Source organism: Osmerus eperlanus, chromosome 20 (assembly GCF_963692335.1).
Source record: "Osmerus eperlanus chromosome 20, fOsmEpe2.1, whole genome shotgun sequence".
Taxonomy (NCBI): domain Eukaryota; kingdom Metazoa; phylum Chordata; class Actinopteri; order Osmeriformes; family Osmeridae; genus Osmerus; species Osmerus eperlanus.
The window spans coordinates 11552317-11578868 of NC_085037.1; the positions used below are offsets into that span (position 1 = coordinate 11552317).

A 26552-nucleotide genomic window follows, 5' to 3' on the forward strand; every position below is an offset into this window, starting at 1 on the left:
GTTCGAACAGTATTTCGGAGCTCACACTCAAGGAACGTTCTGCATTTCCCACGAGACGACCTCATTTCACCTAGCCAAGCGCTCGAGTCGCTGCATGCAGCTGGATGATGTCCTGTAGGTATAACTGAATTCTTGGCGGATTTAAACCCGCACGCACACCTGCTGTGTTTCATAAACATGCTGTTGGGGAGCTGGCAGAAGGAAGATGTTCCCAGGCTGTTGTGAACAGTGAACAGAGGGGGTTGACAGTGAGGGCCCAGGAGCGGGCGTCCCACCTGCTGCTCCAGGGTGAGCTAACACAGGCGGCAGCCAAGGAAAACTCCCAAGGTGTGGTTAGAGACACTGTTTCTTTCTCAGAGCTGGGCCAAACCCAGGGGTCCGGTCCTATTTCAGTGAAACAGATCAAACCTTCTCTTACATGATCACAAAGAGCTCCATGTAGCATCTATCTTGTCTCCTTGGAGACAGGTCTCCTTGGAGACCCAAGCTTGATCCTGGGTTTTTCCCAGTGTCTCGTTTTACCGAGGAGGGCTCCTCTCTCTCCTCTGAACAGTCGGACTGGCTGTGGGCTGGATTAAGAGCTATCTATGAATGGCCTTCTAACAACAAGAAAGGACAAATGAAGATCTTCACACACACACACACAAACACACACACATATACATGCACCTGCATGCACACGCAGGGAGTGTGTGTGTTTTATGGTCTTTTACCTTTCTCACAGTCCTTATGTCACTCATGATCGAATGCGTCACACAAGTGTGCCCGTGTGCCTGTCAAAACATGGTTTCTGACTTTAGCTTCTGTCTCATGTGTCTGTGCTTGTGTGTGTGTGTTTGTGAGGGAGAGAGAGAGAGAGAGAGAGAGGACAAAAGAGGAAGAGTTTGCGGGAACACATTGCGTGTGAGTGGAACACTATGCGGTGCATGCTAAAGTCTGTGAGGTCAAGCCAGCTGTGCGTCATGGCAAAAGAGCCACAGGTGGAAGTCACGAGGTCTTGGTACTTTATGTACCGTATATATAATACAGCCATATATCACAGAGCTGAGAAGGTAGGACTGTAGGGAGGAGAGCAGGGGAGAGAGCAGGGGAGAGAGGGGGGAGAGCAGGGGGCAGAGCAGGGGAGAGAGCAGGGGGGAGAGCAGGGGAGAGAGCAGGGGGGAGAGGGGGGAGAGCAGGGGGCAGAGCAGGGGAGAGAGCAGGGGGGAGAGGGGGGAGAGCAGGGGACAGAGCAGGGGAGAGAGCAGGGGGGAGAGCAGGGGGGAGAGCAGGGGAGAGAGCAAGGGGGAGAGCAGGGGAGAGAGCAAGGGGGGAGAGCAGGGGGCAGAGGGGGGAGAGAGCGGGGGAGAGAGCAGGGGGGAGAGCAGGGGAGAGAGCAGGGGAGAGAGGGGGGGAGAGCAGGAGGGAGAGAGCAGGGGAGAGAGCAGGGGGGAGAGCAGGGGAGAGAGCGGGGGAGAGAGGGGGGGAGAGCAGGAGGGAGAGAGCAGGGGAGAGAGCAGGGGGGAGAGCAGGGGAGAGAGCGGGGGAGAGAGGGGGGGAGAGAGGGGGGGAGAGCAGGGGAGAGAGCAGGGGGGAGAGCAGGGGGGAGAGCAGGGGGGAGAGCAGGGGGGAGAGAGCAGGGGGGGAGTTGTCCAGCTCTGTGCATTGTGTTCTGTGGAGTGGAACCTTTGTGGACACACAGTTCACAGACGCAAACACATTCTCTCTCTCTCTTTCTCCCTCTCACTTTTCCTCTTGTCTTTCTCTCCCTTGTCGAACACTGACCAGATTGACCATGCATTTCTATTTCTGTTTTTTTGGGCTTTGCTGAAGGTAAAAGATGAATGAGAGTTAACTGTGATCACAACACTGTTTATTCAAGGCTTTGCTGTAGGTATATAATAAGTCAAACCGTAGGAATGTTTGATCAGAGTGGTGTGACGTTGGTGACATTACGTTGTCACGAGTGAGAAGGAACACAATTCTCAAGTGTAAGAGACTCGTGTAAGATTGTCATGTGTAGAGTTATCATGTGTAAGAACCCAGTGTCCCATGCCACCACAGTCCTCATGTCTAGTGTCATTTCGGAGTGCCTTTACAATTGCAGTTGTCATGTGTCGGCCTCAAATCCTGTGATATAAAGATACATTCATGCAACTAATTGTTTGCCACTTGACCTTTGCATAATTATAAAAACATAAGCATTTCCACATGAAACTAAGGATCAAAGTCGAGATGGGGCCCAGAGGGGCGTCTTTGTAATGTTTGTATCCTTTCCTGCAGGCTTTGTTTGAACTCGATCGAGCCTCAGAATTCTCGATCACTTGGTAGGATTCAGAGAAGACTCAACAAACCAGGGCAGGCCATCTCTCTCCTTCTCTCTATTTTTCTCTCTTTCTCGCTCTCTGTCTGTCTGTCTCTCTCTCTCTCAAACTTTTTCTATTTCTCTGTCTCTCTCTAGTTCCCTATTTGGGTCTCTCTCACTTTCTGTCTCTCTCTCTCTTTCCCTCTTTCACTCTCACTCTTTCACTCTCTCACCCTCTCTCTCTGCAACTTGTACAGATTGTTTTGGCTTGTACCGTTGAAACTGGTGCCAGCATTGGCTCGCTCTTAGATTCGCACATGTGTGTGTGTGTGTGAGGGGTGGGTCAGTGGAAGATTAAGTAACAGTAACAGCTGATTGGAGGGGTACCAGTATATTTTTACAGTAGTATTTAAAATCTAGACACACTGTACACTAGGGTCCATTTACATATCAAACCTCAGCACTGTTTCTAATGGTCATACACTCATTCGACTCTTCCAATTCTCAGAAAGCTGTATGTAAGACGATTAAGAAAATCAGGAAAGATTGAGGGTGGGGGGCTCTGAAAAAATCCCTTTCATGTCATCGTTCTCTCCAACTTCAGACATGCCAGCCAGATGCCATGGGTTCATGTTTAATTCTTCGGGCTTATCTCCTGGAAGTCAAGGAAGCTGATATGAAGCCTTCAGATGTGTTGGGTGCGCTGTTTAGAGAACTCAGCTCAGAGGACCGAAGTCCACAGCAATGGTGTCAATGTGGCCCAGGGGCAGTGAGACTCCAACAGCCTCTGACTTTCTGACCTCCATGACAACACTGTAACCATGACCATGAACGGTGATGTCACTGTGTACATTGGAGAGCTCACGTCCCGAGCGTGATGTAACAGCTGGTGACGTCCTCTGCATTTCGATCGTCCATAAACGTCTAGATTTCTCCACCTTGCAACAGGGCAAGGTGCAACTCTGGATCATTTCAAAACCAGAAAGGGTAACGTTAGGTTTGGAGTTATTCAAACAAATCATGTTGAGCCATAAACACAGATTAAAGAAAGCATGTGGTGTTTATCTTTGTCACTTATCTGCTGTGTCTGGATGCAGTACTGCATCAAGTTCAGCTGCCGCCTGCCTGAGAGGAAGGATTAAATAACAATAGAATAACAGGGAGTGAATTCAGTGTGACACCATATCACCCCACCCTCTCACTAAGGTCCACACACACGCACACACACAATCAAACCCACACACAATCAGGCGCACACACACATTACATTCAACCACATGGTCATGCGCACAAGTGTGTGTGTGGTGCGCATACCTGTGTGTTAATCTCATTTAATATCTAGCTTTTACAGTATATGATCTTGGTAATTAAATACATACCAAGCACAGTTCACTCCAATATTATAACCCCCGCCCTAGCCTCGAGAGCTGAACTCTGCCTGGCCTCGTCCAATCATAATCGTCTTGTAACATCATCATGAATTTAACCATTCATTAATGGGCTCTCGGGAGACCGTTCTTTACCAGCATTCAGCTACAAACTCAGCACCAGCTTGTGAGTAGAATCATGGAATGATGATATGTTTGAAACCTCCTCAATAGGCAGTGGATGGATCATTTACATTTAGTCATTTAGCAGACGCTCTTATCCAGAGCGACGTACAGTAAATACAGGGACATTTCCCCTGAGGCAAGTAGGATGTAGTGCCTTGCCCAAGGACAAAACTTCATTTTGCACCATTAACCTTCTGATTATTAGCCCGACTCCTTAACCGCTCAGCCATCTGACCCACATCATCATCATCTGAAAATACAAATCTGGGAAACAGAATTCCAGAGTGTCGGCTCTCCACCTTAGATCCCGCATATCAGCCAGTCTCTCTGTAACTGATCTGGTGTCTGAACTACTATCCCATGAACTCAGTTTAGGGTTGAAAAGGTGACAAGGTCAGCCATGGGAATGGTTCACACTACTCTGAACATGACAACTAAAGCAGGTCTCGAACCAAAGAACATTCCAGTGGAACATACGGGCGTCAAACTCATGAACGGTTCATGTAGAGAACCGTCCATGGCTTCACCTCAGAGCGAGCTGCCATATAGCTGGGTAATGATTTAGCCGGAGGTAAACATAGAGGTTACATGGGTGAGATTGGCTCAGCCTGTCTAGACGTGATTTCGAAAATATTGTCATTTTGCCCTGATATCTTATTGAGGTTTAAATCACTATAACCATGGAGATTTGTACTGCTTCTAAGGATCAGGTGTATTCATGCTCCGAATGGAAGCTGTAATGTGTGTTTTACGTGAATTCAGAATGTTTCTGTAAAGCCACTTAGACAAGCAATATGTCACAAAGGGTCAGAGACCAGCGCAGATAAAGCATGTATGTGTGTGTGTGTGTGTGTGTGTGTGTGTGTGTGTGTGTGTTTGTTCCCCAGGTACAGGGGATGAAGTAGACAAGGACAGTCAGAGACATGTCACTGGCAGTTCTGGGAGTATTGTTATTTTGACTTTGATACCTGATGTTGTTTATAGATCTAGAACACTCCTGCTGCTTCTACGGACCTTGGTTTGTTTAGGTTTGGAGAGGAAACTGTGTGTGTGTGTGACAGTGTGTGTGTGAGTGTGTGTGTCTGTGTGAGTGTATATGTAATGTGCGCGTTTGTGTTCGGGGGGGGGGGTGCGCGTGTCTGTAGGCGCGTGTTTGAGAAACAAATATAACCAATGATATAAATACGATCAAAATGGAAATAACACAAGAACACACACACAATCTCAAACAATGACTTTATTTCAATGGTTAAAACAATATTTGTTTCCCAGGCGTTCCTTCATCTTTCCTCATTCCCTAGAACAATATTTGGTTTACCGGAGATTTGTGCGTTAGCATGCGATGTCAAACCTGTTGCCCTTTTCGCTCAATAATCTGAAGGGTTCACTCACGCTGTACGAGCGCCATCTAGCGGTCAACTACTGAAACAGGCGAACACAGGCTGTAGTACACCACATCTCCAGAAAGGGGCGACGCGAGGTCCCTTTTGAATGGATTGTCAAAAATGAAAGTCGGGATCTTTTTCAATGACCGGATAAATAAATGGAGATACATATAAAAACGTCAAACCTACATTAAAACTAACATTTGAATATGAACATCTCACAGCTATAGGTGTGGTCAGGGTAAGGGTCGTGACCTTCGTAACAAGGCAGGCAGCCAGTAAAAACAGTTGGGCCGCACCCAGACAGACAGGGCTGCTGACACGGAGACTGGGTGGATGTTTGGGAGGATTTCACCTTTGAATATGTGGAGGTGCCTTTTTAATAATCCTAATTCTCACCATCTGTGTGAAGATGTGAAGGATACGTTGCGGATGAGGTTGGACGTCGAGGATCGAGTGAAACTTAAAGCTCGATGATGTGGCCAGGACACTAGTTCTCCACACGTGTAGATTTCAACCATTGCATTCGGCCGACCGCTCGTCTGAACCTCTGTGGTTGGTCAGCGGCTGTCAGGATCTGGGCCGGAGCGGGCTAAAGAGCTGGCCTCAGGGCCCAGGGGGGCTAAAGAGCCGGCCTCAGGGCCCAGGGGGGCTAAAGAGCCGGCCTCAGGGCCCAGGGGGGCTAAAGAGCCGGCCTCAGGGCCCAGGGGGGCTAAAGAGCCGGCCTCAGGGCCCAGGGGGGCTAAAGAGCCGGCCTCAGGGCCCAGGGGGGCTAAAGAGCCGGCCTCAGGGCCCAGGGGGGCTAAAGAGCCGGCCTCAGGGCCCAGGGGGGCTAAAGAGCCGGCCTCAGGGCCCAGGGGGGCTAAAGAGCCGGCCTCAGGGCCCAGGGGGGCTAAAGAGCCGGCCTCAGGGCCCAGGGGGGCTAAAGAGCCGGCCTCAGGGCCCAGGGGGGCTAAAGAGCCGGCCTCAGGGCCCAGGGGGGCTAAAGAGCCGGCCTCAGGGCCCAGGGGGGCTAAAGAGCCGGCCTCAGGGCCCAGGGGGGCTAAAGAGCCGGCCTCAGGGCCCAGGGGGGCTAAAGAGCCGGCCTCAGGGCCCAGGGGGGCTAAAGAGCCGGCCTCAGGGCCCAGGGGGGCTAAAGAGCCGGCCTCAGGGCCCAGGGGACGAAGGTCCTCCATCAGTTTGACCGAGGCGGCCCTCATCCTGGAGGTGGGGGGGCAGGGGGGTGATGGACGACGGCCTACCTGTCGGGCTGACGGATGAAGCGCAGGGAGGGCGGGTCGCGGTCGGGGGTCAGGGGTGTGGGGGAGGGGGGGTCGGGATCTGATTGGCACAGGGGTGGGAGGGGCGCTGAGGGGAAGATCTATTATGTTGATTGACAACTGTGATCTGACGGGGGGGGGGGGGGGTGGGAACCCCCCTGAGAGCTACTGAGCGCGCTCCTCTGCACCGCATCGAGCATGTGTCTACACACACACACAAACACACACAGACAGACTCATGAAAGCATCATACACACACACACACTATGGCCTGATTGCTGTCTCAGCACAACCCCCCCCCCCCCCTCCCCCCGTCACGCTGAGGTGTGTCAGCACAGCAGAAGCAGGCCGTGATGGAGACCTCATGACCTGCTCACCACTCAGCTGCACATGGATTTACTGTCTCTCCTGTAGCTGCTCACACTGAGAGAGAGAGAGAGAGAGAGAGAGAGAGAGAGAGAGAGAGAGAGAGAGAGAGAGAGAGAGAGAGAGAGAGAGAGAGAGAGAGAGAGAGAGAGAGAGAGAGAGAGAGAGAGAGAGAGAGACAGAGATTTGGTAACATTAATAGTATACCGCCTTCCATAGTCATGGTATGAATACTGTTTCTGTGGTTCCACCATTGCTTTGGCAATATGAACATTTGTTTCTTAATGCTAAAGAAGCCAATTGAATTGAATTGAGAGAGAGAGAAAGACAGGGAAAGAGCAAGATGCATGATCTCACCCACCCCCTCCCCACGTCTTCCCTCGCCTCACCCCTACACCACCTCCTCCACCTCCCTCACTTCCCTCACCTCACCCCTACACCACCTCCTCCACCTCCCTCATGCCCTCCCCCAACTCACACAGCACCTCATCCCTCCCCCACGTCACCCACCTCCCCCACACCCTCCAGCACCTCTCCCTCCCCCACACCCTCCCCCACACCCTCCCCCACTTAGTAGCATCAATAGAACCAGTGTCCCCCCCCCACACACACACACACACACTCACACACTCACCTCCCCCACTTCTGGTAGTAGATCATCCTCAAAGAACAATCTGCTACTGATTATATCTGTGATGAGCAAGGATGGTTGTGTGTGTGTGCGTGCATGTCCCTTTGTGTGTGTGTGCCTGTGTAAGAGTGTGTACGCGTGTGTGTAAGAGTGTCTGTAAGAGTGTGTACGTGTGTGTGCATGTCCCTTTGTGTGTGTGTTTGTGTGTGCCTGTGTAAGAGTGTGTATGCATGTGTGTAAGAGTGTGTGTAAGAGTGTGTATATGTGTGTGTGTGTGTGTGAAGAGAGGGTAAATGGGGGTAATGGGGGAGGAGTCTGTGTTTCTTATCAATGAAGAAGATTCTCTGAATGACTCAAATTCTTGCAGTGGCCACTTACCCTGCAGTGTCTCACTGCCATACGCCCTAAAGACACCATAAAGAATAGAGACTGCTTCTTCAGCCTGTGTTCTCTGAAGAGAGAGCAGGGGGCAGGGGAGGGGAAGGGGCTATTGTTGAAGTTACCATTGTAGCCTCCTCAACAAGAAAGACAATCACTGAGTATAGGAGAGGGGGGGGGGAGGAGAGGGAGGAGAAGGAGGTGGATCTGGAGGGATGTTTCAGTGTTGAGAAGCCCTTCTGGTTGAAGAACTTAAAAGAACCATGAATATGTGGTTTTGAGAAACAGATTGTGTGTGGGCTCTGAACGGGTGGACCCCTCACACAGGACACAGAAAGTGGGAAGGTACAGAATGAAGCAAGGGTTATGCCTTCTCTCCACACACACACACACACACACACACACACACACATAATCCAGACATGTATACTTAATAGATAGACACAAAGATAATACATTGTCACACAATAGAATGAACCTGCCTTGGCATCCGTGGCATACACAAACTCATGCTTGAAATCAAGATAAACTGCGGTTGGTGATGAAAATCACTCATCTTCTCCTTCATGAAAGAATTCCCAATGGGAAAACTCCAAAGTGCCCCCGAAAGTCCCACAAAATGATTATCTTCCTCAATAATGGTCCTCCTGTCCTCCAGATCTTTTTTTCACACAGTGATAGTCTGACCCAGATGAATAGTGAGAGGTTTTCTTTTTAGTTAAAAGATTTACCAAATTGTTTTTGACTGTATGAGGTCAGACACTGGGCTTCTCTGTTTTAAACACCTCCTACTCATTACATTAGGAATTCTAGAGAAAAAAACTGATGTTTAAAATCGTCTTCTTTTGCTGTAAGAAGTGGAGACACGACCCTCTAGGAGCAAGACTCTCTTCTCTTTACACCAAAAAGCAATCCTCACACAATGAGAAACTTTTCCCCGTCTGTGTAAAGTGTGTGTTTGTGTGACAATTTCCTCACAACTTCAAGTGTTATTTCTGGGGTGTTTAGGACTGGGGTTAAAGATATTGGGTCATAATTACTGAAGGGTTAAGGTTAGTAAATAATAGGAAAACAAACATGTGTGTTTGTGTGTGAGTATGTGTGTGCACACACTGGAGGCTAGTAGACATACTTAGATTCCAGTTTGGTCCAAAAGGCAATTAGTTGTAGTTAGAAATAATTATGTGTTGAAGTGGACTGCTCTCTGTTCCTTTGATCTATCACTGTCAGCATGTTTGCCTCACACACACACACACACACGCACACACACACACACACACACACAGTACAGAAGGAGGACACACAGACACACACAGACACACACAGTGGGAAGGTCTGACAGAAGGGCCATCGTCTTAATAGCTTGTGAAAACCTGACAGATGTTCTTTCTCAGCTCATCTCCACAGTCGCCTCCAACATGAATAACAAAGTCTGTCAGAGAGCGCATACTGTTCAGACACACAGGCAGAATGAATAAAGAGATGGACAAACAGACAGACAGCAATCTATAAAGAGGAGTGTCAGAGGATTAACATGAACCCATTCAAAGAGATGCAGTTCTATGGGCATATGTGAAACCTGCTGTGTCACTGCTGGTAAAAAGTACCACAAAAATAAAACTTTTTCCTTTTTTATTTGATTTAAGAAGGAAACTCTGACTCAGCAATGTTGTTGAAGGTTAGGACTGGTTCTAGAACCCTAGGACTGGTTGTAGAACGCTAGGATTGGTTCTAGAGAGGAATCACGGAGGACAGCTCAGTGTCTGATCAGACATGAGTCAGTCCTGAAGCCCGGGATCAAATCAAAGGGAGGAACAGATTGAAGAAAAACCTGGGTTTAATACTGGTCAAAGCTTCACGATGGCAACAAAAGAACACAATCTGTTTTAATGTGTGTGTACGTGGACATGTGTATGCACATGTGTATGTGTGTGTGTAAGTGTGTATGTGTGTGTATGTGTGTGTGTGTATGTGTGTGTATGTGTGTGTAAGTGTATGTGTGTGTGTGTGTGTGTGTGTGTGTGTGTGTGTGTGGGGGGGGGGGTTTACAGGGTCTTCTTCTCGACTTACCGCAGGCTGCGTTCTCACCCTGACCCCAGACCCAGGCCAGCTACCTGCCAGCGTAGAGAACCTGCTCAAGTTCCTCATTCAACAGCAGCTGTTACATTTCAAAAGGTTCTACTGCTGAAAGATCCGTACTGCCACCAGGAAGGCAGAACATTCCGTGAAGAACACTGAAGAACAGCCCATGCTCCGTCTCCTTGGTAACCGTGTACCAGAGCTATTATTTTCATGTGTTTTCGTACTGTCGAAGAAGTATTCCGCTGTGTTAATAGAGCTTTGCTTTCAAAACTGTTTTCTCAGGGACGAAAGGTTTGGACCTTGCAACAGAATGTGTGGTGTAGTACTGGGGTCACACCACTAGGTGTCTCTCTCTCTGGGATATCAGCTCTGCTGTTCGCTTGCTGCTGTTAGATCTGTCTGTCTGCCTGTCTGTCTGTCTCGTGGCTGCCTGTCTGTCTGTATGTCTGCCTGTCTCGGTAGCTGCCTGTCTGTCTGTCTTGGTGGCTGCCTGTCTGTCTGTTTGTCTGCCTGTCTGTCTCGGTAGCTGCCTGTCTGTCTGACCATCTCTTCATTCATCCAGTCTGTGTGAACAGTGGCTGAGTGGCAGAACTGCGATAAGAGAGCTGAACACAAACAGAGATGTGCAGCAGAGCAGAAGTGTCCAGCCTGCCACAGACACCAACCCTCAACACAAAGCAGCCAATGAGGTTGCACACACACATACACACACACATGCTGACGATAACTTGGAGAGCGGTAATATGATCCGAAGAGGATGTTTGACCAGAGGAATTGCATCTGGTGCTGGACAGTGGTGCGTGTGTGTGTGTTCACAGGGATTTGTTTGACAAAGTGTGTCGCGGGCCTGTTGTGTCATGGATGTGTTTGTGTTTACACTCCTCTGCTCTTCCAAACATGCGAGATGTGTTGGTCCTGCCAAGCAGGAGTTACGCAACACTCCTGTCTTCAAGTCTGTTCCTGTGAAGAGCTATTTCTTCACCTCCCTAAATCTCCATACTGTCATCTTTCTCTCTCCTCCCTGCATCTATGTTCCTCATTTCTTTCCATGCTTCCATTCTCTCTCTCTCTCTCTCTCTCTCTCTCTCTCTCTCTCTCTCTCTCTCTCTCTCTCTCTCTCTCTCTCTCTCTCTCTCTCTCTTCTCACCCCGTTCCATCGATTCCTCTCTCTGCTCCCTCTTGTCTTTCCCATTTCTTCAGTGAGGACAATCTGTGCTGGTTCTCTCTGCTGACAATCTGTTCTCTGTAGAACGGATTCTTCCCAGAATGCAGTGCAAAGCCGCGATCGGCATGCGGGGGCGGGTGACTAACGACAGCTTGTCAATCACCTGAGCTGACAGGGAGGTCAGAGGGGTTCGCATCACATCACAACACGCGTGCACGCGCACACGCACAAACACACGTGCACTTGCACACACACGTGCACACACACGACAAAGCCACACAACACCCATACTACAGGGGGGGGGCATTGGTGTACACAGTCTGAACACCATCATCTCTGTCTCTCATCATGGTCACACACACACACACACACACAAAGCCTCCATGTTCCCCTGAATGGAGTCACAGCCACACAAACAAAGAGAGACTCACCCCCTTACCAGAACCCCAAATTACCATTTCAACTCAGCAGGCAATCAAAGGGAACCGATTGGCCAAGCATGCATGCATCTTTCAAACTGCGTCCAATAGCGTGCGAGCCGGGAGGGTCTTTGGATCACCCCAATATCCCAACAAAGACACACACAGACAAGCTCACAAAATTGCCATCAATTGGCATGTTACTTTGATTAAATGAGCTACTTGCAGGCCAGCTCTACACAACAGCAGGGGCAGGAAGTCAACTCATGATGTTCTGGTAATGCAGTATTTACTTCTGTCATTATCCAAACCGACAGAAGATACAAGCATTGATTCTTCATTGACAGACAATGGGACACATTGATTGGCTTGGTAACGTGTAGCTGAGAATGTGCTTGCTCAGCATGTGTGCGTGTATGTATGTGTGTGTGTGTGACAGAGCTCAGTGTAAGTGAGAGGGTACTTGCTGGTAAAGGTAGCAGCTGTTGGCTTCCACACATATAGATTGAATTAAACAAACACACTCAGATACACACACTGAGGGTGTGTGTTCCAGACCGTGCGTCCAGTGATCTGTCTGGCTGGACCTCGCTGACATGTTTGGCTGGACAAGGCGTGTTCTCATCGGGGTGACAGACACGAAGGATTGCCTTCACATCTTTACATCTCCTGTCCATCCATGACCTTTTACATTTACATTTAGTCATTTAGCAGACGCTCTTATCCAGAGCGTCTTTTCCACCTCGTCTTTAACAGTCCAATGCAGCCTCATCCATCAACGAAAACTCTAATCCCTCTCCTCACCCCCTCCTCACCCCCTTCTCACCCCCCTTTCACTCGTGCCCTGGACTCCAAACAGATATCACTTTTGTTCTGTTTTTGCATTCAATTGTGTTAACCACTTATGCTAATTTGAGCACTTGAACCCTTAAAAAGGCAAATTGGACTGGCCTGTTTTGGGGTGAGTTTGGGTGACAGTAGGCCGGAGGTAATGCAAACTATGACATGCCAGCATGATGATATTCAGGGTCGGACTGGCCGTTGGAAGAGTCTGGATATTTCCCGAATATCTGGACAAACGGCCGCAGCATAATGCAATAATATATATATATATATAATAAAAATACACGGCCGTGGTCCGGTCTCTGTTTCAAAATCCCGGGCCGTTTTTTAGTCCCAGACCTGATGATATTATATATTGATGTGCGCAGCATACATTTTCGCCAGCTCTTCTTCTATTCTGGGCACCAAAAGCGCTTAATTGGCACCTTGTATGTTATAACAGCCTGCTAATCCCCTAGCACTGTCTGGTCTTCACCACCTGCATGAGAGAGAGAGAGAGAGAGAGAGAGAGAGAGAGAGAGAGGGGGGGGGGGGGGAGTAAAAAGGCGGGGTTCAATGGATCAGTGCATTTCTCCAGTTATCCCTCCTATTTGCATGCAAAGAGGAGGATCTAATCCATGGAAGAATTAGCCTAAATTAACAGTTCATGCATTGCTCGTCAAAGAGGGAATGTCAGGGACATCAAGTCAGGACCATCTTTTTAAACTGTGCTCTTATCTTATTCGTACTCTCTCTCACACACACTCACACGCAAAGCGGTAAATTGAGTTGTAGGTCTTTGCTTCTCGTTGATTGGCTTTAACAAGAATCATCCCTAAATCATCGGCTTTTATCAGAATTCTAGCACTGAGGTTGCGAGCACTGCACTGGAAATCAATGTGCTTACTGACCTATCCATACTTTGTGTGGCTACAAGATGCTTTGAAACAGCTGAGGAGTCTGTCGGCAAGGACATTTCTCTCTTTTCATTAAACTGTGATTCATACTGTCTATGCTCTTGTGCTACTTCACAGATGAGGCAGGGTAAACTGAGGCCAAGAGAGAGAAAGAGAGAGAGACAGAAAGAGGGAGAGAGAGAGAGAGGGAGAGAAAGAGGGAGAGAGAGAGCGCAAGACAGAGAGAGAGAGAGAGAGAGAGAGAGAGAGAGAGAGAGAGAGAGAGAGAGAGAGAGAGAGAGAGAGAGAGAGAGGAGAGGGGGCACACAACAAGATTGAGGAAGAGAACAGTCCATCTATCAGGTCCCTCTGTGACTGTAGAAGGTGTTCCCTGGGGGGCAACAGAAAAGATGAGTCTGTGAAAGATCAAGATCTCTGTTATCTTGAGAGAGGGAGATGGGGGTGGGGGAGATGGGGGTGGGGGAGATGGGGGTGGGGGAGATGGGGGTGGTGGGGGAGGGTTGCAGTCTGAGTTAGAGGGTGAGACACCATGGAGATGGAGGTATGATGACCTACTGAGAGAGGCAGTCAGTGGGTCATTTCATCTGTTTACTTAGAATCAGAGTAAGAGTGAGCAGATATGTGAAGCTGGAGAACCTTTAAAGTAGATATTGCATTCATAATATGCATCTGCAGACAGTATATCACATATATATCTATAAATGTACACAATACACATAATAAATTGCTGCATTTCACTTCCTTAAAGGACTACTGATAGATCGACCGATAGGTAGAGAGAGAGAGACAGACAGATAAATAGATAAAGATGAAAGATAGAAACACGGATCAGTGAATGAGTGTGTGTGTGTGTGTATTCCTCAACAGATGTTAGGTGGGAACACATGGCACAGCAGGTTGAGGACTACGCCTCAGTATCGACTCAGTCCAACAGGGCTTTACATCAGCACAGTTATTGATCCCAGACAAACGGAGATGCACTGAGGACATCAGATATTCAGCCATGTGTCTGATCACACACGACTCCCCCACTCACACAACACACACACATATGTACTAACACACACACAAACACACTCAAAATACACACTCACATTTACACCCAGGACAGTCTGATATGCATATTATCTATGATTCATTGTTACTTAATTGGTGTTGGTAAATTCGTATTTTAACTAGAGCTATGTCTTCCTTTAATAACCACAAACATCTCTGTTACGCGTGATAAGCTTGAAAATGTTGTTTGGGTAATCCTGTTTCTTTAAATGATGGGCGTGGCTTTCCTACGCTACCCCGCCTTTTATGCAGATAGTCAGTTCTCCCTCCTGGAACAGTGCAGAAAGCTGCTTGTAAAGTCTCCATAGCCAAACCAATTTAGCTGTGGCTTAGTGGAGTATAGTAACGTTGCTACGAAAAGGACTCACTTTTCCCAACAGTTTGAAAGCTGTGGAGATACACGGTGAAAGCAAATTTGAATGCGAATGTGATTTAGCAATCGTTTATCGGAAGAACATTGACGCTGGCCAATTAACGCTCGACGAATCGATGAAGACGAAGGGAACTTCTTCGTTCTCAACGGGTATGGATAATCTCAATAGTTCAAATGCTTACAACTTGTAGGTGCTTTAAAAAAAAAATGTTTACATATTTTTACAAAAATTAGTAGATAGGTCTGTCGACGACCATCCATTACAAATAAGACACCTATAGTCGCTATTGTCTTCTCATAGGAAGTTCAGAACACGCTTGATAATTAATTGTTTAGGGTCTAGGACTGTGAAACATTGCATGTCTTGCTAAAAGGAAATTAATGTTAATTTGCCACACTTGAATTAATGTTTTATTGTTTAGATGAGAAATTAATAAGGTAACCCCATTTGAAACGCAAATGCGGACAAACAAATTGTATTTTGTTGGCAGCCTATTAAAAGTTGGGCAATGTAAATCTACGTAGTTGTAAATACAGACGGGTGCCTTTAGAAAAGGTTCTCACAGGTTCCCTGTTATGTAATGCATTGGTGTTGCGAAACTTTTAGCGTTTTGATTCTATGCAGTGAAAGACTGGACTATTACAAGGTCCATGCAAAGAAAACTTTGTTCCTCGTTGCAAGTGTAGGCTAGGCTACATTAATCAGACGGTAGCAATTATGTTCGGTTTCGACGTGTTTGGCTAATCATGGATTGCAGAGCACACCTCCTAAACGTTAATCACGGTGGTCTTTCATTCCTCAGATAAAGGACAACCATTTCCATTCTGGGAGTAAACTCTCTCTCGCCTGCAACACTCATGCCGGGCATCAACTCTACCGGTTCTCGATATGAGGACTGGGAGATGGAATACGACCACTACCAACACTATTTTTACGACGACCACGACCCCGATGAGGATTTTTTCAAATCAACTGCACCCAGCGAGGATATTTGGAAAAAATTCGAGCTGGTGCCGACCCCACCCATGTCACCTATCCGGACTTTGGAAGGGTCAAGCAGGGTTGGCTTGGTCTGCCCTTCGCTTGGGGACAAACTCGAATGGGTGTCACAAGACTTTCCGTGCAAGTTAAGCTCGGCGGAGGAAACTTTTGGAAACTTAAGTTCCATCATTATCCAGGACTGCATGTGGAGTGGCTTCTCACCTAGTCAGCAATTGGAGAAAGTTGTCGGAGAGCGACTCGCCCCTTGCCCTACGCCAGGAGGGACAAAACTTGCCCTCCAAACGGGACCCGGTATCGTCTCATCGGGAAGAACGCAGTGCGTTCCGGCTGACTTGCCAGTTCTTAGCAGCCTAGCGGCTGATTGTGTGGACCCGGCCGCTGTGCTCACCTTCCCGTTACCCGGTGCCTGCAAGAAACAGGTGTCTTCTGGTTCAGAGTCGCACACTGATTCATCAGGTACGTGAATAAACGACGTGGTAAACTGAAATGTAACGTGTGGGGATTGATCCCGAGGTTCTGGCGGCTAGGGTGGATGTTTGCTGGTGACTGCATTGCGATACCTTATTCATTACTGAACGACCCGCCCATTTCCACATCTGCTTATTGGCGACGGTCCAGTAGACCAGCTGTGAAGACAGCGCCCATAGCTGCAGGGAAACACGCGAATCACTTATCTTTACTCCGTGCCCCCTAATATTTTACATGCATTATCATTTGAATTTCAGTTAGTATAACAATGGCATGACCTTGTATCCAATAGATAACCTCCAGTTTGAAGAGGACAGGGCTGTTTCTACGTGTAAAATATGCTCCTGCATGGTCCTTAGTTGTGGACGTAAATACTTTCTATGCCCCCTTATGATGTTGGTATTTGAGCTGGCATGTGATGCAGTTCCATAATGTGTTTGGAATATGACAATGAGGACTTGTTGCAATGCAGCCCCTCAGCATTCCTTCATATAACAAGTTTACAGCACACAATTGTGTCAGTGGGATGGTTTAGTTCCTTTCACAAAGCAAGTGAGGCCATTCAGTGAATAGAACAGAATAGTGCATTTGTGAGGCTGACAACTGACTTGTCTGGCATTGGAGTCTGGAAAAAAAGCCCACACTCAGTTGCTTCAATAACGGAACTCAATAACTGCTACGTGACATCTCTCTTATTCACAAACCTGGAAAGTACAAATGAGTAACTCCCAAATCCAACTTCCCTCACTAAATGCTTCTTACTACCAGAGTTTGGGAAACGTTGGTCATTACGGGACCTGTATTCATTATAGGAGGAACTGGTCTATGCCTCAGACTGTATGCATGTTAAAAGAACTGTCTCCTCTTGCTGTTGTTGTCATCAGCCTATTGATGTCCCATTGAAATGTTAGCTCTGCCATTAGCACTTCAGAGCAGGAGAATCCACAGGGATGTAATTACTTTGAAGAAGCCAAAGAATTTTAATTTACAGCAACCTGAGCGGGCTCCCTGGAGTCTAGTCAGTTGGTGGGAATGAAGTTTACGGCATTATGTTAATTCACAGCATTTACGCGTGGTTCAAAACCTAATTTCCTCTGGAACAGAGCCCAAAGATCCACACAGTGAGGGGTTTAAATGCTTATTATGGCATTTGACTTGCATGCCCTAGTAACTTTGGTCTTTTTTTGTTTTGAGGGAGATTGTCTCTCTCTCTTTCTTTCTTTCTTTCTTTCTTTCTTCCCCCCCCCCCCCCCACATGACTGAACGAGGGACTTTCCACTAAGGGGACTGAGCAAATGGCAATTACGTGTGTGTTGAAGCAGTGTGAGTGTAACCCGTGTGTGTTTGCTTTCAAGTGTATGAGAGGGAGAGCGTGTGTATTTGCTGAGGTTGTGTAGAGTTCAGTGTTACAGAAGCATTTACTCAGCACTCTGGATGCACCAGGCAGTGTGTGTGGATAGCACAGTCACTTTTTACTTGATGATCTAATTTTCCCACTCTCTCTTTCTCTTCCTCCTCTCTTTTTCTCTTCCTCCTCCTTTCTCTTCCCCACCCCACACTCACTCACATCCACACCACTCCACTAACATTCCCCGTCTTGCGTTGCAGACGATGACGAGGACGATGATGATGATGAGGAGGAGGAGGAAGAGATCGACGTGGTGACGGTGGAGCAGCAGAACAAGCCCCGTCGACTCCTTAGCGCCCGGCAGCCCGTCACCATCACGGTGCAGGCCGACCCGCTGGACCCCTGCATGAAGCGCTTCCACATCTCCATCCACCAGCAGCAGCACAACTACGCCGCCCCCTCCCCCGACACGCTGACCCCCTGCCAGCCCCCCCGCAAGAGGGTCCGCCACGAGCCGTCCCGCCCCGACGAGGACGATGATGATGACGACGACGAAGATGATGATGATGCTCTTCCGGAAGCTCCGCCCCACCCTCGCCTCGCGTCGGCCCCCCCTAACCCCCGGAACTATGACAGCGGCAAACCTCACGTCTCCGCCGCCTACGGCCGGCCAGAGCCGCCCGACGCCGGCCTGGCCGCCGCCTCTCCCTCCCTAGGCGCCGCCTCCTCCCCCCCCCCCTCGTCCTCGTACTCGTTCAAGTCCCGACCCCAGTCCCATCCCTCCAGCCCCCAGTCGTCCGACGGCGAGGACACGGACAAGCGCAAGACGCACAACTTCCTGGAGCGCAAGCGACGCAACGACCTCCGCTCACGCTTCCTGTCGCTGCGCGACGAGATCCCGGGGCTGGCCGAGTGCCCCAAGACGCCCAAGGTGGCCATCTTGACCCAGGCCACTGAGTACCTGCGGCAGCTGCACGCCAGCGAGCGTGTGCGGGCGCAGGAGAGGAGGCAGCTGAAGGCCAGGCAGCAGCAGCTGCTGCGGCGGCTGGCGCAGCTTAAACGCTCTTGAGCGGCCAGTCAGCGGGGGGGGTGGGGGGGTGGAGCTCCGGACACGCCATCTCTCGATCTGCCCTGGGTTTAGAGTTCAGTCTCCCCTGGTCTCCACTCTCCCAGACCACGCACATGCTCGCGCACAAACACAATTTACTTTTTTCCCAAAACGGAATGGAATACGATGCAGGAGAGACACTAATGTTCACTTTCTGGGTGGGGGAGGGGAGGGGGGCTGTGTGTTTTGCGTCCGTTTCTGTTCTAAGTTTGTTGTTTGCACATTTTTAGCTTCTGAGTGATTGACTGGGAAATCAGCCGGCCAGGACAGAAGACGGGGGGGGACTGTATAAGTCACAGATATTTCAGATAGTTGTTGACATTTGTGAGGGGATAGTATACATTAAATACTTTATACAATTTAACATACTGTCCCCCTGCAAACGTAATTGTTAATAACCGGATTCATGTTGAAACGGTTATTTATTCAGAATGTAAACTGGGATATGTGTTAAGTTAGAATGCCATGTAGGCAGTGTGTGAGACTTAATGATTATTATGCATGTGTAATGTACTGGTATACATCTTAACCCAATGCCTGAGCAACAACTGCTACAGTTTCATTGCTGCCAAGGTATAGTCTTGAAGAACAACAGTTTAAAACCGCACCATTGCGACCAGTGAATTCCAATAAACAAATTAGTTCCTGTCCAGTCCTGATCACTCCCGATAAGTATCATAAGGTAAATTTATGAAATGGTAAACTTTTGATTTGTGGTAGTGTGATAAAAATGCTAAATGCCAATGTTGAAATAACTCATCATTTAATTTTTCCGTAGTTTGGTGCGTTTTTTTTGTCCGAGCCGTGTGTGTTTGTGTGTACATAGATCATGTCTGATCGTGTGTGTTTGTACATAGATCATGTGTGTGTACATAGATCATGCTCGGATGTTTGTACATAGTATCCTGGATGTACAGATCTGTCGACACCAAAACCAGAGTTGTCAAATGGACTTTCTAATTTTGTTTTCCAGGCGTGTATCTCCCAAAATGGGGTTTGGCCACGCTGGCCATTCAAATATATCTCAGAAGCTTCTATTTTTGTTATTAAAAGGACTATGGGGAGAAAATAATGAAACAAACTAATGGACTTGACGTCAATCACACTAGCCACTTTTTGTGACACTTTTCGATGCCTGTCGGTTTATTTACTTTTGTGTTTTTGTTGTTGTATCCAAGGTTTGTTGTCAAGAGATGCAAAGCAGAAAAAAGCAGATCATTTTTGTACTATATTTTCCTACAGAGTTGTGTTTTGGTGTGAACTAAAGACTAAAGTTTTTTTACGTTCGTAAGGGGCTACTGATGGTATGTGCTGCTGCCACCAGCTGACTTGAACCCCCCCCCCCCCCCCCACCTACACACACCCTCTTTCCTGCTCCGCCCTTCTGAAGGTGATACCACCTTTTAAATGCTCCTCCTATTCAAATGCTCCTCCTATTCAATCTAATCACTGGATCTGGCACTCTCTAAAATCTGTCAGGAGGGGCAAACTAAGAGGATCCAGAGCTTAAATCTCTGGCTGGTTTCTAGTCTCAAGTAGACTCCCTGTCGCCACCCCCTCACAGTCTTAGAGGCCACAGCCTCAGGGCTCAGACTGCCGGCACTGTACCGTCCAAGACCCCATGTTGACAACATGGCCCCCGGCCTTACAGTGCCACCCTTTAACCAGGGACCTCAGGAAATCCCAGGTAGTCTAGAGATGGCACAGCTCTTGAGTGGTGGTTGAGTTTGAGGAGAAAATACCCACTGGGACGTGTAATCCCAAAAGCTTGGGATTACTTCACTCGCTTCCCGCCAAGCCGCGTGAAGTGGAGGAGGGAGGGAGCAAAGGGGAGGTTAAGATGAGGAGGGGTGGAAAGAACAGGAGGGCCGGGGGGGGGGGGGGGGAGCAGAAGGAGGGGGGAGGGGCACCTGGCACCGTGCGCAGTGCCAGGTGGAAGATCGGCCTTGTGTGTCAGATGCCTCACTGCCACCTAGCTTCTCAACTCTTTTCTTCCTCTTGTTCTTCTTCTTCTCTACCTCCCGGTGTCTTCCCTGGCCCTGTTTGTTCAGCACATACCACCGTTGGCCTACTTCAATCCGTTCTTTGAATCATTTCTCAGCTGCTCGTTAGGAGTGGACGGAGCCCACTGGTTCTCTGTGTTTGTTTTGACTACCGGCCTCCGCGGTCGGTTCGGTCTTGTTAGCAGGTGACCTCGCTTGCTTTGGGAAGTTTAAAGTATGACAGGCAGCCTTGTTTTCCGAGCACTTTGTTTTCAGTACCTCCATGAGCCGCAACGTTATGGGTGAATCAGTCAAAAAATAATAAATTTACTGTAAAACACGATCCTGGTCTGCGTTCTCTTTCCGATAGGACGTTTCATGTCATGAATGTTTCTTGTGGAGGATGAGAAGAAAACTCATCACACATGATGACTCAGAGTCCACAGGACACACAGTTCTTCCCCTGTTTACACTCTTGGATGAACATGAGTGAGCTCCACACAGATACTCTTTCCTCCCGACAAGACGTGTTCCACAGTCTCTAAGACTAACACGCCGTGGCTTCTCTGCCATGGCAACAAGCATCCTCACTTACACACAGCTTGGCGCTCTCAGTTTCCATAGTAACCACGCTAGCTATTATCAGGTGCCCAGTTTCCGCGGTAGTAGCAAGAGTCAAGAGCAAATTATTTTCATTGAAATATAAAATGCAAAGTTGATAGAAAGGAGACATTTTCCAAATCAAACAGTCAGATGAGAACACATGGGGATATAAAAAATCATGCTATTGTTAAGGTTATAGGCTATTCTTGTAATTCTATGACTAGCACACACTTGTTAAAGAAGAATGGCAGCATTAATCACATTGTCTTCCTTCTAATCAAGTTGACCTTTTGTCAGTCTTCTTAATTAGAGATACATACAATTGTACATTTTGAATCCATCTATGGACACCCCCATTACGTGTTTAGCCTACTTTGCTAACTAGCAACACATTGAGGTTATAGTATAATAATTTTCCCGGACAAAAGATCCTTCCAGACAACATAATCCTTTATCCATACACGGTACCATGGGAACCACTTTCTGTTGCTTAGTTACAAATCTAACCTCGCATCCCTTCGTCACTGCGCATGGTGCGCAGGCGCAAGACTATCAGCTGGAAAACCAGAGAAGCAACATGGCAGCCTCCGTTCAAGGCGTGCAGTGTGCCTTCAAAAGTATGGTACCTCCTTTAGTTGTCATTTTAGGAGCTACAGGTACTGGGAAGTCGAAACTGGCCATTGAACTTGGAAAACGACTTCAAGGCGAGATAATCAGCGCAGATTCTATGCAGGTAAGAAAGATATGTTGCAGAAATCTTGACAGGAATGTTGTGCATCACACGAGGCTGTGGATTGTAAATTGCATCAAAAGTTGACAACAAAGTGCATATTTTGACAATATTGCGAGGAATGACAGTTTTAAACAGTTATGCCAAAGAGAATTATCCATTTAACGAATAACAACTAGGTTGTTATTCGGCTGCCACTGAGGTATGCTAAAAACGGCTAGCTATTGACTAGCTAGCTAGAATCCTATTTTCGTATTTTTGTTGTCCTGTTTCATTCCGACTCGAAGGTATTGGCTACGAGTATCATTCAGCACTTTATACCCAGTCGAAAGAGATTGAACATAGATGGACTGGGCTGCAGGACACAGAATCAAAACGGCTACACAAAACCTATAGAACCATTTCTCAAATATGAGCCCATGGCTGCTGTACCTACGATTATTCATGTTCCACATCGACGCGATATTACGTGTAGAAAACTGGTGCCATGTGTGCATGTCAGCTCGTTCTATTGAGAAAATATTGACTTTGCGAGTCTGTGTTGTGTAACGAAATAGGATAGCGATACACACCAGGGATGGAGTAGGAAAACGCAGTACTTTGGACTTGGACCCAATTTAAAAAGTCATAACGTCTTGGTGTTTACATTTAAAAGGGATGCGGTGGTTTTTAGACTATTCAGTTTAAAATTGGATGACAATCCAGGCGGTCTCAGTAAGGACGCTGTGCTGTCACCCAGACCAAAATACCCCGTGTGACCGCGGTAGTTATGACGTCAACCAAGACCGAGACCGAGAATGTGAGTGGAGTGGACAGTTAAGAAAATGCAGCCTGACAGTTATTTTGTGTTGTTACAGACAGAATCAGAAACACAGACTCACACACAGACACTCACACGACCATCTATTTGAGAATGTGCATATAGGCCATGGTCAACGTTTCAATAGCACTGACTCTATCTCTGATCTGCAAGCAAGTTTCTCTCTAACACTGCCTCTCTCTCTCTCTCTCTCTCTCTCTCTCTCTCTCTCTCTCTCTCTCTCTCTCTCTCTCTCTCTCTCTCTCGCGCGCGCACAAGTAAGTAAGCCCACACAACGGATATAGGCTTTGACATCTGTGGGGTGGATGTGTGTTGATCCAGGCTTGCCATTTGTGGGTATTGAAGCTGTGGTCTGTGAATGTGCTGCTTTCTTTCTGCATCCTGAGCGTCCTTGAAGCTTTCTCCACTGGGAGCTAGACTTCCAGCAAGACAGTCACCTGGTGTTGCTAACTGGGTTAATAACATTTCAGCCCAGAATATCTCTCCACTATCACAGTTCTTGGAGAAAACACAGTGGCCTAGTTGCAGTGTGTCTGTGTGTGTGTGTGTGTTAGGAAGAGATGGTGAATCACATTTACAGGGAGGCCTAATTTATTTTTTACTGTCAGTCTTTCATGGTACACTAGGAGAGAGAAAGAGACAGAGGGAGAGAGAGAACGAGGAAGGGTCAGAGGAGTACGAGGAAGGGTCAGTGTGTGAAGCCCACCCGTTGTCTTTGAGAGAGGAAACAGTCTAGTCCTGTCACAGAGAAGCCTGGCTTTGTGCTAAGCGGGTGCATATTTAGCGCGGCACGATGCTAGCTACGCTCGCAGCTGATTGTCAATGGCCACTCTGTGGTCACTGGGAAGTGCCCATTGTCCTCAGTAGAATCGGTTCCCACACTCCAACTCGAGCCATTGTGTTCTCTCCCCAGACTCAGCATGGGTGTCCCTTGCCCCCCTCTCTCTCCCCCCCCCCCTCAGTATTCTGGACATGCAAGGGTTATTATTTTCAGCTGGTAACTGTAGAAGCCGTTTCACTCATTTGAGTTTTACATTTACATGTAGTCATTTAGCAGATGCTCCTATCCAGAGCGACTTACAGTAAGTACAGGGACATTCCCCCGAGGCAAGTAGGGTGAAGTGCCTTGCCCAAGAACCCAACGTCATTTGGCTCAGCTGGGAATCAAACCGGCAACCTTCTGATTAGTAGCCTGCTTCCCTAACCGCTCAGCCACCAGATGGAGAAAAATCACACAGATTTAACCATGTTTTTGTTTGTCAGATTAATGGATTAAACCTTCAGAAAAATATCCAGCCAAAACAGCCAGTCTTATACACTGCCCCAGTGGTGTTGATAAGTGGAACACATTTTCAACCCAGTGGAAACTCAGTAGCTGTAGTGTGAACCAGCCTGATACCATGCCTGTTTGGAGCTAACAGCGACTTGCTTGTTCCTAGATAACTGTGACGTTCGTTGCTGGACTGAAGGTTACTCCGCCTGGGACAGGCATGCTATATCTGCGGCCCTCTCTGGGGAATGTTATTTAGGCTGCGCTCGGATGGAATTGGACCTTGCATGTTCGCGCCATCCTAGCTAGACAGCGTCAGGGGCTAGTGTTTTGTGGGAATGTGATGTGATGGGAGGGGGGGTGGAAGTGGGAGTTGTCTTGGTCGGCGTGTGAGGGTAGAGGGGTGGGGTGTGGAGGTGGTGGGAACCAGTAGGTAGTGGAGGGAGGATGGAGCTGGGAATGAGGAAGGGAGGAGGGAGGGGAGGAGGGAGCTGGAATGAGGGAGGGAGGGGAGGATGGAGGGGAGGATGGAGGCAGGGACATGAGGAGGGATGGGAGGAGGGAGGGGAGGAGGGAGCTGGGAATGAGGGAGGGAGGGGAGGATGGAGGGGAGGATGGAGGCAGGGAATGAGGGAGGGGAGGAGGGAGGGGAGGAGGGAGGGGAGGATGGAGGCTGGGAATGAGGAGGGAGGGGAGGAGGGAGGGGAGGAGGGAGCTGGGAATGAGGGAGGGATGGGAGGAGGGAGGGGAGGAGGGGAGCTGGGAATGAGGGAGGGATGGAGGAGGGAGGGGAGGATGGAGGCAGGGAATGAGGGAGGGGAGGAGGGAGGGGAGGAGGGAGGGGAGGATGGAGGCTGGGAATGAGGGAGGGATGGGAGGGAGGGAGGGAGGGTAGGATGGAGGCTGGGATTGAGGGGGGGAAGGGAGGATGGAGGCTGGGACTGAGGGAGGGGAGGATAGAGGCTGGCAATGAGGGAGGGAGGGAGGGAGGGAGGGAGGGGAAGATGGAGGCAGGGAAGGAGAGAGGGAGGGGAGGATGGAGGCTGGGACTGAGGGAGGGGAGGAGGGAGGCAGGGAAGGAGAGAGGGAGGGGAGGAGGATGGAGGCAGAGAATGATAAAGGGAAGATGGAGGGAGGGAGGGGAGGAAGAACAACGCCATGAATGATTTATTAGTCTGGTATTACCGGACGTTCCCTGTGGAGAAAGAGAGAGGGAGGGAGATGGAGGGATGAGTTATAGAAGGATCGGGCAGAAGGAAAGAAAAGACTGGATGAATGGTCGGAGAGGCAAAAAAAAAAGCATGGATGAAAAAGAGGTGGGGAGAGTTGTGGACCATGTTGTTGTGTGGATGAAACCCTTTCTGGGATTCTCATTGGTCCAGCAGCCGGATGGAGGACGGACTGGACTCCGCCCCTCTCTGCACTCTTGTCTTTCCAAATGTTTATCAGCCTTTCTGTGTCCTTTTCATCTTTACTGTAATCCTGTATTTGGACCTTGCATGTTGCGCCAACCTAGCTAGCAACAGCAGGGGCTAGAGTGTTGTGGTGTGGCAGTGTGATGGAAGGGAGGGGGAGAGGGGGGGATGTGGATGTGGGTTTGTTTTGGAGTGTCTTGGTCGGCGTGTGAGGGTAGAGGGGTGGGGTGTGGAGATGGTGGGAACCAGTAGGTGAGGTCAGGGGTGAAGGGTGTGGCCAGGGTGGGTCATGACCTTTGTGATCTTGAACCCTAAAACAGGGGAGAGACCCAGAGTTGCAGAGTATTCCTCTCAGGATAACTGAGTTGTGTGTGTGTGTGCGTGCAGACAGGCGACAGGGTGTGGTTGACGCGTGGTGTGCCTTGCAGTAAATCTACCACACAGCGACTGTGGAGGGAAGAGGAAGACGGAAGAGGGAGGGAAGGATGGAGGGAGGGAAGGATGGAGGCAGGAAGGATGGAGGCAGGGAAGGATGGAGGGATGGGAGGATGGAGGGAGGGGAGGATGGAGGGAGGGAAGGATGGAGGCAGGGAATGAGGCAGGGAATGAGGAGGGAGGGAGGGGAGGGGAGGAAGAACAACGCCATGAATGATTTATTAGTCTGGTATTACCGGACCGTTCCCTGTGGAGAAAGAGAGAGGGAGGGAGATGGAGGGATGAGTTATAGAAGGATCGGGCAGAAGGAAAGGAAAGACTGGATGAATGGTCGGAGAGGCAAAAAAAAAAGCATGGATGAAAAAGAGGTGGGGAGAGTTGTGGACCATGTTGTTGTGTGGATGAAACCCTTTCTGGATTCTCATTGGTCCAGCAGCCGGATGGAGGACGGACTGGACTCCGCCCCTCTCTGCACTCTTGTCTTTCCAAATGTTTATCAGTCTTTCTTTGTCCTTTTCATCTTCACTGTCTTTCTTTGTATTTCTTTGTCTTTTTCTTTCTTTCCATCCCCCTTCATCAAGTGTGTGTGTGTGTGTGTGTGTGTGTGTGTGTGTGTGTGTGTGTGTGCAGAGCAGCTGTCTCGTGCGGGGCTTGAGGTTGGGCAGGCAGGCGGGTTGCCG

The 26552-nt window shown here is 48.7% G+C and overlaps 1 protein-coding gene and 1 long non-coding RNA gene across 3 annotated transcripts; one reads left to right on the forward strand and one right to left on the reverse strand.

Moving 5' to 3' along the window:
• Positions 1-2659: 2659 nt before the first annotated feature.
• Positions 2660-10223, reverse strand: LOC134040531 (uncharacterized). Its single transcript, XR_009932886.1, has 2 exons — positions 9927-10223; positions 2660-3246 (listed from the first exon to the last, which is right to left on the reverse strand). It is a non-coding gene; the product is annotated as an uncharacterized LOC134040531 (long non-coding RNA).
• Positions 10224-14572: 4349 nt separating this feature from the next.
• On the forward strand, positions 14573-19676 carry myclb (MYCL proto-oncogene, bHLH transcription factor b). Of its 2 annotated transcripts, none has more exons than XM_062486449.1 (3): positions 14573-14877; positions 15494-16149; positions 17770-19676. In XM_062486449.1, exons 2-3 carry the CDS (start codon positions 15549-15551, stop codon positions 18576-18578), a joined length of 1410 nt encoding a protein of 469 aa, XP_062342433.1. In that variant the 5' UTR covers positions 14573-14877; positions 15494-15548; the 3' UTR covers positions 18579-19676. The 2 variants fall into 2 exon arrangements, with proteins under 2 accessions (XP_062342433.1, XP_062342432.1); XM_062486448.1 differs by having other exon boundaries at positions 14573-14840.
• Positions 19677-26552: the final 6876 nt, after the last annotated feature.